The sequence below is a fragment of the Neopelma chrysocephalum genome, unplaced genomic scaffold (genome assembly GCF_003984885.1).
Source record: "Neopelma chrysocephalum unplaced genomic scaffold, ASM398488v2 Primary Assembly neopelma1_26, whole genome shotgun sequence".
NCBI lineage: Eukaryota > Metazoa > Chordata > Aves > Passeriformes > Pipridae > Neopelma > Neopelma chrysocephalum.
The window spans coordinates 12,912,338-12,924,950 of record NW_020897695.1 but is presented as its reverse complement, the minus strand read 5'-3'; the positions used below and the strand labels follow the sequence as shown (position 1 = coordinate 12,924,950).

The 12,613-nt window shown below is 32.6% G+C and overlaps 1 protein-coding gene across 10 annotated transcripts in view; it reads right to left on the bottom strand.

Moving 5' to 3' along the window:
* ULK4 (unc-51 like kinase 4) overlaps positions 1–12,613 on the bottom strand; it is a 229,890-nt gene that overhangs the window by 204,612 nt on the left and 12,665 nt on the right. For 6 of the 10 annotated variants that reach the window (XR_003533025.1, XR_003533023.1, XM_027675597.1 and 3 more), the window contains exons 7-15: positions 12,273–12,356; positions 11,329–11,404; positions 10,616–10,711; positions 8,621–8,748; positions 8,442–8,514; positions 6,038–6,137; positions 5,480–5,584; positions 3,355–3,415; positions 1,259–1,440 (exon numbers count right to left, since the gene is read on the bottom strand). Coding sequence is in view for 8 of the 10 variants with exons in the window: in XM_027675597.1 (XP_027531398.1) it covers positions 1,259–1,440; positions 3,355–3,415; positions 5,480–5,584; positions 6,038–6,137; positions 8,442–8,514; positions 8,621–8,748; positions 10,616–10,711; positions 11,329–11,404; positions 12,273–12,356 (905 nt within the window). In the remaining 2 variants the exon portion in view is untranslated. The remainder of the gene's footprint in view (positions 1–1,258; positions 1,441–3,354; positions 3,416–5,479; positions 5,585–6,037; positions 6,138–8,441; positions 8,515–8,620; positions 8,749–10,615; positions 10,712–11,328; positions 11,405–12,272; positions 12,357–12,613) is intronic. The other 4 variants (XM_027675599.1, XM_027675602.1, XM_027675600.1 and 1 more) reach the window with 3 other exon arrangements.

Here is a 12,613-nt window from a genome sequence, read left to right as displayed (position 1 = left end):
AGATAAAAAAGGAAAAAGAGATAAAGATAAAAAAGGAAGGAAAATACAATTCTTTTTATATTTTTGCTTTAAACTAAACTGCTAAACATATATCAGCACTAAAAGAAAAAAAACAACAGTTTTTCATTCTGAATAACACTATGCAGCAGAAGAAAGTTTGATACTTTCACCTACAAACACAGAGATCATCATATAGTATTACAAAACAAATATTTAATAAATTAATTTTGTGAAACTGGATAAAAATAGTTGGCAAATACTAGAATAATGAATGGTAACACATATAATCAGCCCCAAAAGAACCAAACTCATAATTACTAATTCATTTCTAAAATGTTCTGTTAATGGGCAATTCAGTTACTGGATCAATGTTTCCCCCCACCAAATTCTCCAATGATAACAGAATACACCTTCCAGCAATTCTTTTTCCTGCTTTCACTAGAATGCTATGGTACAAGACATACCACTTCTTCCAGCCTAAATGCTCTTCACTGAATTTTTCTGGCAGTGCAATTTTGTCTTTAATATCTCTATATCCAACAGTGACATGTCAGCTTATGACTTAAATGCATTAGTATAACTGTAGGAGAGCGAAGTAGTTACTTTTAATTAAATAAAATGAAAAGTGCTCATCTCAGGACAGCCTCTGTGATGCCTTTACATAATAACAAAAAAAAATTCTATTTCTCTCCTGCACATGCAAGAATTTTGAGAAATATATTAAACCACTACAGAGGATACCAGTAAAATTGTTTGGTAAAAAATGGTTCTTGAAAGGTGAAACCAATATTTAGGTATACCCTAAAACAGACTCTTCAGAGACCCCGCTCATTTTTGTAAGCACTGCTTGCTGAAAGTTTTACTGCATGTTCTTTAGAAAGATTTTCATGCTATTCTTCACAGATATATGGCCAAATAAAAGACATTTAGCAATTCATACATGAACTTTTTTCAATATTCTCTGTCATTTAATGATTTACAAAGACTAATATTTCATCATATGTTATTTTACACTCTCCATCAAGGTTAGTTTTTACCCCAACATGGTCACTCATACAACAAAACTATATGTAAATGTATCTGAAATGTAGGGCAAAGAATTAGTTTCCCTCAGCATTTTTAAAACACCTGACATGGAATGTAGTAATTTTTTTGTCAGTACATCAATGATTTCTTCAAACATAATTAAAGTAGCTGATTTTTGCTACAACAGCAAGTATGTAAACCATGTTGATTCTTTCAAAGCTTTATTATTTACCAGCTGAGAGCTCATTAGTCTGCTCGCAATCTCCTTGTGGACAGCCAGAGTACACAGATAGTACAGTAAGTTCAGTTTAGAACGTGCTGCTCCTGTGTTCTTCTCAGTGGAATCAAGCAGTGAGCATACTCTTTTCAAGAAGTTATTCCAGTCCACATCTTTCATAGATGATAACTTCTCAGCTACCCATAAGAAGCAAACAAGTAGTTAAAGATAATGGATCTTTGATGTTGCTTTAACACTCTAGAAAGTAATATCAGCATGAATAAGTAAGTTCCAAAGTTTGAATCTAATTATAATTTTAGTACTTAAAATATTAAAGAAGCATATTATAATTCATGTCTGAAGATTATAGAAATAAAAAGAAGAAGAGAAACAAATGATAAAAACAGAGCAATGAAAGCTTCAAAGCATTTTTGGAAGTGCAACCCTGCTAAGTCCCTGGACTTAATTTAAGGAAACATTATATTTAGGAAAGGTAGTAGTTGTCCTTTATCATTATTAATTCTTAATAAGAAAGTGCACTTTCATTAGAGCAAACTTTAGGCAAAACCTAACGAAAGCCAATGAAATCTACTCCGAATCATTAAACTGAAAATGTGTATTGTTACTCATATAGGTAGGCACCCACTGAGTTAAACTTCAGTAGTATCCAAACACAGATGACTTCAGAAGGAACACAATCAAGCCACTAGGACAATTAACATAAATCCTGTGGTTCAATTCACTGAACAGTGTACATGAACTGAGATTTTTCACAGACTTCCTTATCAGTCTCAACAGTTAATTTCAATCTAGCAGCCATACATTCCCTCAGTTTTGGTTAGTTATTTATTAATAACTTATCTGCCATCCTGATATGTCCACTATAGAATATTTAAAAGCATGTTTTCTGTATTTTATGTAAATTTTACACTTAAGTAACAATACCTACTAATGCAGGCAATTATAATATACATTAGCAAAGGTGAAAAGAGGTGTGGATTTCAGGTATTTATCTTAATTTTTCTGTACTATCTTTAATCATTAATGATGAGCAGCATCAAATTCAGTATCTTCAAAAACAATCAGAAAGTTGCCCAGAAAAAAGCTACATCTCTGAAAGCATTACAACAAAAAAACACTGTCTCATATTAAATAATACTGATAACAATAGTTAAACATATCAGAACATCAGTGTGATAAACTACTTAAATGCAATATGAAATATAATACTCCCCTTAGGCACTTGTATTGGATCATTTTTTGATGAACCAAATTAAAAATATTTTCTGTGACTACAATCTTGATTGGGAGATTGGGGGACGTTAAATTCCTTTCCAACTACAAAATTTCTTCAGCAAATTAACTCTCCAAGATACATACTTTATAGAAAGAAAAAATTAACTCTTATGCCTAGGAAGAGGTGCTATGTGAATTCCAGAAGGACTTCATATCTGGTTGGTATCCCTCTTCAAGCACAGTGAAGTGTGTAATACTTCCTTAAAAAGACTAGAGTAAATTTTCCAGGGGAAGAAATGATTACAGTCAGGACAATGAGCAGACTTTAGTTTTCAGAAATAACAGCACTCTTTCTAGACATGACAAACTAACAACAACAAAAAAGCAAACCCAAAACAACTCCACACTATCTTTTGGGACATGATTGCCATAACAATTCATGATTCAAGGTGGGATTGGCAAAGCTGCCGAGTATTACAGCTGATCAACGCTGTACATTTTAAGATCCTCTTTCCATTTGCTTCCCTGCCTTTTTAACATTTTAATATATTTAGTTGAATATTTCAGTTAAAATATCTCAGTTGGAAAAAATCCACTGTTTTGCCCACACTAAAACAATGATGACTGTCTCACTGTAAAAGGTTTTGAGCACAAGCTTGTAACTGAAGAAGGCAGAAGAGAAAGGAATGTCGTGTAACTCATGAAAAGGCTACTCAAAATTGGTCTAGCTAAAAACATTACAGAAACAGTTTCAGAAAAAATATGAGTTCTGAAACTGTGACAGTTTATAATCTACAGCACCAGGCTACAGGTCTCGTGACAGCGAGTTACAGTAACACACACAGAACTTGTTAACAGCTTCAGCAGATCCATACCTGAATGTGCTGGAATATGTAAAGTTTTTGAGTCAAATCTAACTGATACTTGCTTTATTATCTGGAAAAATAAACACATTACAACTAGTTTTAATACATTTCTGGAAAATCTCTAAGTAGTTAAATGTGAGAATACAAAGATGCAAAATTTGTACAGGATGGGTGTACATACTACTTCTCATTACTGAGGAATTTTCCATTGTTTTCTGGTATTTATTCTTTCCAAGCAAATATTGGAGATTTAACTCAATGTTTTTAACATAATTATATTGCTAGTGTTTCCATTTAAGTGATTTTTAAAATAGGATTACAAAATGATAGAATTTTTCCAGTTTACATTTTTATCTTGCTTGTATGTAGAAAAATACTTGCATTTGGGTTTCAAAAGCTACAGAAAGGAACTATGCAGGTGACAGCTCATTAAATGTTTTAGCAATTCATTTCCATACAGCAAATACATATATACACTAGATCATTATAGAATATAAAAAGTCTTATTAAAAACAAGTAATTGTTCAAAAGGTATGGGGATTTTTTTCCCCCTCGTGAAACATCATTTTCTGGTGCATCATGAAACTGGATGACTGCTCAGTGACTAAGGATCTGAGTGTGATTTTCAGTAAATAAAGCATACAGAAAAGGTAACTGTGTAGTGGAATTTAGCCTTTGACAGATGAAGTCAAAGTGTAACAAGAGAGCTATTTTCAAAAAAAGGTCTTCAGCTCCACAGATCTGCAGAATACAGGAAAATTTTACAATGTAAGCTGACATTTCAACTTTTCAGATTCTGCCAGCATCTAGTAAATCCTTTTGCATGAGATTAAATTGCAAGCTCTTCAGCTTTACCAGGTGTCAGTATCATCCTTCAGTCTGAAGTGCAGACTAAAGAGTCATTGCCAAGCAGGCAATGACTCTGATTACATGTCCCTGGAACTTAGTGGGCTATTTTGCATTAATTCTGAGTCTGGCATTGCATGGTAAGGAGATTAGTCTCCATGTGCACATTAATATGTACACTTACCCCTAATCTCCTCTCTTATACTTGTAGTAAGAAGAGAAGGTGGGAAGGACTAAGGCTTTGTGTTGTCATCCTGAGATAGAACTGACAATTTAACAGTGGTAGCATTCAAACACTTTGAAATTCTCCACTGCTAACAATGTCCCTCCCTCCAGACATGTTAAAACATTATTATTTGGTAGTTACACTATCTAGCTGTATAAGACCTCTAATTTTTGAAAGTGTTAGGAAATCCATTAAAACAAACCAAAAGAATTGTTAACACTAAACCAACACAGCAACTAAAAGCTGTAAGACATTCTTAAAGAGATTAGATGCTCACTTCCAATAAAAAATGTTGCATTCTCTGCATCCGTCACTTACTGAGTAAAGTTGCTAAAACAGTTGCATTTTTTTCCAGCGCAGAAACAAAAGGAAGACTAAAGGGGCTCTTGCCTATTATTCCTTCTACCAATAATACCCATAAATGCACATTACACTGTCGCTGCAGTGCAGAGCTCTGATTCTTTTTTGGTTCGCCCTTTGCTGTCAAGCAAGTGTCAGTCCCTACTCAAGAGACTCATTACAAACTGTTATCACATTAGAATACATATGACAGAAATAGGATGGACATTTCTTATAATGACAGGTGTTCTTTTGGAGAGAAAATGAGTTCAAAACCATTATCACATCTGAAGTCCAAAGAGTAACAAAAGTTTTTCTGTAAAGGTCTAACTCATAATCTGGAAGGCTTCATATATGCCCTTGTTTTGAGTATACCAAACCACAGTTTTGTGCTCATTTAAGTAACAGGTATCAAAGGAAGTTATCAGAAAACAAATCTACAAAAGCACTAAGTGCAGCATTTAGTAGCTTCTATTTCTTGTAAGACATTATTTAATATTATTATTCAATCCCAAAATAACTCATTCCTCCAAATTAGCAACACAATAGAATTATACAGACTGCCAAAAAAAATTGCATGAGAGCTTGCCAGATGACTGGGTGTAACTGCTTTAAAATGAGAACTATAAAATACAGGAAAGGAGTTTCACCCTGATTAAAAATTTATCTGCAAAAATAGCCCCAGCCACAAGTTCCTGAATCTTATATTTTATTTTGCTATACCTTTGGATTGTCAATGATTGGCGTTATGATAAGATCAGATTCAGTGTAAATGAGCTCTCTCAATGCTGACTCCATATCCTGCTGACTTGAGCACATATTTTCAGCCTAGAACAAGAACAAAGATTTTTTTTTTAAACTTTTTTGCACCAAAAAAAAGTTAGTTCATGTTTATTCCCAAAATTTTTCGTTTCAAAATTATACTATGCACTCTCGCCACATAAACAACATATTCTAACTTAGGTAATAGTAGATAGGACCAACTAAAAATCATAAGAGAAATCTATTGGAAGAAAAAGCAATGGGTCCAAACTGCAGACTGACAAGAAAGAAGATAACATTTTTCCCTTTTATGCACTGGGGTGAAAAAGGAGACTAAACATTTTTCTTAACTCATACATCTGGAGTTATGCAAATATATTTTTCAAATTACTTGCACACTGTAGGAACTGATTCCCTGCTGGTTATGGATGGAGAAGAAACTTGACTTTGCCACAGATTCCAGGCTAAAATTCCAACTATAGAGATACCATCATCCCTTAAAATAGATTTTGTACTCACCTTTTTCAAGCATGAATCTCTTTGTGGAAAATTTTTGATTGGGGCAGCAGTAGCATCACTTACTTCTACTGCAGTGCTAGTTCTAGGTGTGGGACGAGAACTTAAACAAAAGAAAGAAAAAAAAATAATAAACCAATAAAGACTACAGATTAAGTTTCATTGCAAAGTACTTTTTTGCTGCTCTTTTGAAACTTTCATGCCATACAGCAAACTTTCAAAGCTGATAAACATAAATGAGGCTATGTTTGAGTCACCAACTAGACATGAATTTTCTGTCTTTAAATGTGTTCTGACAAGGTTAGGATTTGTTTACCAGTTAAAAGTGGGAAGGTGGTATTTTGTAGTTGATGTTGATGTTAAATGGATCTAATTTGATTATTTTCTCAGCAATAATCACTCTCAAAACTGGATGCTCAAACATTACTATCTGAATTCCTAATAACAAAAAAGATACAAAGAAAATTAATGTGAGAAAAAATTGAAATTTATTTTATGTTATTCTCTTGTGACTGCTAACTCTTGGCTAAGACTGCCTAAATCTCATGTATAATTGTGAACTAGGTTTACCTTTAACTTTTTCTATTTAAAATCCTGTTTGCAAACTAGAAAATGAAGAAAGGAAAGACCAGAATACTGCAAAGTTTCAATTTTCATAACGCTGTTAGTGAACCCAGGTTTTATAAGATATATTAATGCAAAGCATTTAAAATCAACTTTAGAATTATTAAAATTGGCAGGCCAGGAAACTAGTTAAATCATCAACTTCAAATGAATGTGTTTTCTTCATCAGCAGAAAGTAATAGACACATTTAGCTACAAATCAGCTTTATTTATTAGAAAAAGCAACTAAATTAAAAATAAAAACACCAAACAAAATTAAAAATACTCATGAAAATCAATGATCAAATGACTAACATAATATTTCTAATCTTCCATCTATTTTCAAGAGAAACTTGGGCACAGCAAAGGAATGCCAAAATATCACATACATAAAACTACGTAAGATGTCCTAATTCTTTTGGTAAAAAAAGTATATCAGGATGTGCCTGGAAATTTAGGCAGTCTTAGTTCCTAAACCAAAAAACCTCCTGATTTCTAGCTAGGAGGCCGAATAATTATTCTAGGTTCCCACATCCTTCAAAATATGTAGATTTGTTAAATATACTTTTTTTTCAACTAATGCAACTGATTTGCTTTCATATATGTTTGAGATACAGAAAATATTTCCTATTTTTCCAGTTCTCAGATGGTTTCTCAGTTTAAATCAAGACAAGAGATTGTTAAATTGAACTATCTGAAATTAATAAGACCTATTCCATTTGCATACATAGAAGAAGCTACTGCTGTTAAAAGCTGAGTAACCCCTCCAGCAGCTAAGTAAATTCTGGTCCCAAGTGCCAGGTCAGCATCTTCCTTTCACTTCAGTGTTTTAATACTTTAGTAGCTAACATATGCTGCTTTCAGAAGCTAGATCATTGAAGCAAAGACAGTTTACAAACAGATTTTTTTTAAAAAGTTTGCATTACATTTCAAATTTTATATTAAAACTAGTGTGCTTATCATAAATAAAGTATGCTGTCAAAAAAACATGATTTGGATTACACGTTGTTATACTGGTTTTAATGTCATTGTAGCCTTTCTTTTCAGCAGATTGCTAAAGCAAATGCTATTTGAAATTACTAATAGTGTGTGTTTAGCTGTGATGACAGAATTTATAAGTGAGATGAGAATTAACACTTTGTTAAAACCAACTGAAATAACTTTTGTACACACCATCATATACAAAAGCCCTATTTCAGGTTATGCAAGAAGCTTGAAAGAATATTTTCAAACTGGAATATTTCTTCTTGATGACAATAAGAAAAGTATCTATTTCATTAGACAATCTTCTTGGCTTGAAAACTAGTACAAAGTTCCAGAATCAGGCCTCAACTAACACAAATCACTGTTAAACCAATCGCTATTTTTTTTATTTAATACCCATGCAGTACTTAATAATGGTTACCAACAGCTTGGTAAGAGAAGCTGCAGGTAGAATTTATTAGTGGATCTTATGTTGAATGCTTATTCTTGTGTATTCAAAGTAATCATACTCAAAGCCTATTCTCATATATATGAAGAAGGAAAGAAATAAATTTTTCTGTTTAGACTGACAGCTAAGAAATCAAAAATTTACTTCCAAAAACAGTGTAATAAAGCCAGATAAGCTTTAACTACACACTCGGCTTTTGCAGCTATTATAATATTTTAATATTAATTAAAGTGGTAATACAAAATTCAAAAGGAGACACACACAATGTTACAGGCAGAATAATAAAATGTCTGAAGAGACAGTGGGAAAAAAAACAGCACCAAAAATACAGGATTTCAAGGCTTTTTATAACTGTTCTTTAGGTTTTCATACCTGAGAAGAAATATGGATTCATTGAATTCACCATCAACTGCACTTTTGGGGCGCAATTCAGTCTGAGTTTCTGCTGAAAAGAGAACATGAACTTGTATTCAGAGTTTAAAATCAAATAAAACATACAAATGTTGGTAGGATTGAAAAAAATAAGTAAAAAAACAACATAAGAATATTACCTATTTTGAAAGATCTGCTTGGTAGTTTAAGATCTGCTCTTGAAGATGACAGGTTACCTAGATTTTTATGAGTATCCACTGACTCTTTGGTACTCCAAGACACTGATGACTCTGTGTCCTCATTGCTGCTTAACAGAGGATAGTAATTACAGACAAAAAAAAGAGGGATCATATCGATTATTTTTTTGCAATCGTTAGAATAAAATTTAGCTGTCATTCTCTAGAACATACTATTTTAATATGTGTTACATACACTTTTTATGTTAGTAATGGCAATGATGAGAAACAAGTTTACAGGAAATGAGTAGGAGAATATTAAAAATTATCTCACATTAGAACTTACATGGAAGACAGTAGAAAAGTTAAATTATTACCCCATAATAAAAGAGTTGTAAAGAAATATTAAAAGCATTACAGATTATTCAATCTTCACAGGAAAAAGTCACAACAAACCTACCTCTAACAATGAAGTCGGTAGCCTAGATTGAAGCTACTTTTTTGGTGGGTTGTTTTGATTTGGTTTGGTTACTTTTAAGATCTGGTGTTTTTTTAGTTTTGTTTTTGTTGTGTAATGATTTACACGTCACACTTAATTGCAAGTTTATTGTTTGTGGTTGTTTGGGGTTTTTTTAGCATGCCCCTCTATTATTCAAATGGAACTGGGTTATACAAATTTCCTGAAGGCTCTCCAAGATATCAAATATTAATCAAATCCACGTTGTGAAGAAAATAGATACACGGGCCTCACAGTTGGAAAAGAAAAAGTATTGAGCTTCTCTAGCATGTCAGGCCAATGTTCTACATTTGTCATAGTTGTCAATTAGTGCATACCTCAGCAGATATGTCAGAGGCATTAGAAAACCCTCAAGAGTAAGGTCAAATAGCCCAATATTTCATAAGAGATTAAGATTCTTCTGATTCTCTGAAAATTCTTCAAAAGTGAGCACTGAGATGGAGGTCTAGCTAAAACCATGAATAAATTCTTACTTTGTGGTATAAACTGTAAATATTAAGTTCTTCTATGTCTTGCAGGTGAAAGCAGTAATAAAATTAAAAGACAAAGAGCTGTATCTCAAGCTAGAATAAATGATAATTACAAAAACATTGCAGCACTGGTATCAGAAACAGATATTAAACAACATGAGAGAAAATTTTAAAGTAGATATAACACTAAAACATTCAACATTCTAAAAGAAAACTATTTTAACATTAGTTCACTAGACCAGAACGTGAACAGTTCACTAGAGTAGAACATATCTTTCAAATATTTAGAACAACGTAACTTAAAAGTCAACGCTAAATATCCTAGTTGAAAATTAAAAACAAAAAACCCAGCAAGGTAACAGTTTTGAAAAAGCCTAATTTTTTAATACATAGAAACCATTTTCACAAAAGGTTTGAGTATTTCTGCATATATATAGCAGTGTAGAGTATTACAAATTTAGGAAAAAAATCCAACTATTAGATTAATGCTTTATGTCATAAGCAAAGAATATGGGTCAGCTGCATTTGCAAGATTATAAAGCTCAACTACAGCTCTAAGACGCTGTACTGATAGGCTTTGTGATGCTCTAAGCCTAATGCACAAAAATAAATAAATGAAAAACTCACTAGAAATAAAACTGACCCATTCTACAAAAGCTTTCAAAACAAAAATTGCAAGTCAAATTTGTGCAACAATGTTATGTCATATATAAACAAATAAATAAAACTGACAGCAGTTAGTTCAGAAGCATATTTTAACATATTCTGTAGCCAGAAGGAAAGAGTCTGTTGAAAGTGAATGGACAGTGTAATACACTAATAGGACAATACAATTCCTAAACATCCAAATAGTGTAACATCACTGAATAGTGTTAAACTCCGGTCAATAATACATGAAAATTCTAAGCAAAATTTCAAAAATGATAAAATTTACAGACAAATATAATAAAATATTTTTTTTGTCTTTGCTTATATTTATTACAAAAAAAGTCTTTCTCAAAGATTTGGTACCTTGAGCTTGTGCCCTGACTGTCTGCAGAATCAGTACCGCAATGGCGAAGGGATCCTTTCCAGAAAGGATGCTGCAATAGGTCTGTCCAATTCAGCCTTTTGAAAAGCAGTAAACAAACTGAAAAAGCAGTGGCAAAGTACAACAGCTCCACAGAAACATATCAGACTAGGTTTTTAACCCAGTGACACTACAGAGCAATTAATCCTGTTGTTTGCTTTTATTTGCACAACAAATAAGTTTTCTTACAGAACAAACTTTTTACCTCGAATCAGAATAGATATTTAACACAACAGAGGTATGAGGACAAAAATGGAGGAAACTGCATAATCAATCCTGCATGTAAATTATCTGAGCTACTCCGTAAATTACATCGAATTATTTAACAATGTAATTGTATCACCTACGAATCAAAGTCTGATAAAATAAATGTGCCCACTGCTCTGGAAAAGCAAAGCCATCTGATTCTAAATTGCCTATTATTCTGCTACACTTATCTATTTAGCACCAGCTATAAAAAAACAAAGACACAGTTAATGAAAACATTATTTTGTATATATTCATATAACAAAAAGCACAGTTCATTCTTCTATATGAGGGATTACATATTTTTTTGCATTCTTCGTCATCTACAAAATACTATACATGTAGTATCATAGTAATTATCTTCTCCAGAGGTGACTACATAAACAACTGTCACGGATTAGAAGTTTACCTTTTCTGAGGATCCTTTTGAAGCAACCCATCAAGCAAACTGATGAACTCAGCAGAAGGTTTGTGAAAAGCAGAACCTGTAAACAGAAGCACTTGTGAAGATCAGCAATGGGCAGCAAAACTGTCGCCCAATGTAGACCAAACAATTATCTACAGATCATGCTAAAAATGTTATTAATAGCAATCTCATCTGAAAAAAACTAAATGTACAAAGAACCTTAAATATACACTCTTTGTATTTCAAAGGATCCTCAAAAAAACCAAAACAAAACCAAAATAAACAAAACCAACAATTCTCAGTCATCAAACTAGTTAAAATTGTAATGTAAAAAAAAAAAGCACCCTCCAATTATCATATAGCTATTAGAAAGAAATAAAGTGGAGTTAAAATCTGCTTAAACTGAAATTAAGTTTCCTCCAACAATAATTTTAAGAGGACCATTGTTGCACCCCACTATACAAAAGAGGTTTCCAAAATTCTTATTTTACTGAGAAAAGACTCTACTTCTGAGAGTGCAGAACTGAGAAAGGCACTTTACCCACTTTGAAAAAAAAAAACTCTCCTAGAATAGAAAGAAATAACAACAGTTTTAATTCTGCAGGTAACCATTTTCAAGTACCTTACTATGACTGAAAAGAGCCATTAATATTTAAGGGTCCCCATGAAAAACACTGATGCCCAGAATGACCAAGATCAAAAATTCCATACCACTAGGTATATTTAGTGTTAACAATCAAAAGTAAATTATATGTCTGTCTATCAAAGGGGAAACAAGAATTCATCATTAACAGGAAAAAAGTTCTTATGAAAGGAAGGCATTGCTAACATTCACTTTAGACAACTGTCCAGATTACTGCAAACAGCCTCAGAAGAAATAGTGCAAAAAAAACTAGCTTTATAATTATTACTCTGATTTGATTCATTAAAGAATAACAGAACCTCACCCTCTGGTCTAGGTGGCAATGGATCTTCACATAAAATCTTTTCAATTAATTCAGAAAAGCTTTCTGAGTAGAATGGTGGTTTTCCTACAAACAAACAGATGTGTATTTCACAGATTAGGCAAACTTCAAAATGGCTGTCAGGTGATGGCAATCATGAGCTCATGACATATCACGAGTTTTCCTAAGAAAACATCCGAAGAAATAAACACTTTCACCTGAGTGCTATTTATCAAGTTTTCTTCTCAATTTATATTCAAAACCTTGGATTAAATTCTTGTATCATGAACAGCACAAGAAACCACAGATAGAAGAGGCACCAAAGATGGCTTGATGGAGATCAC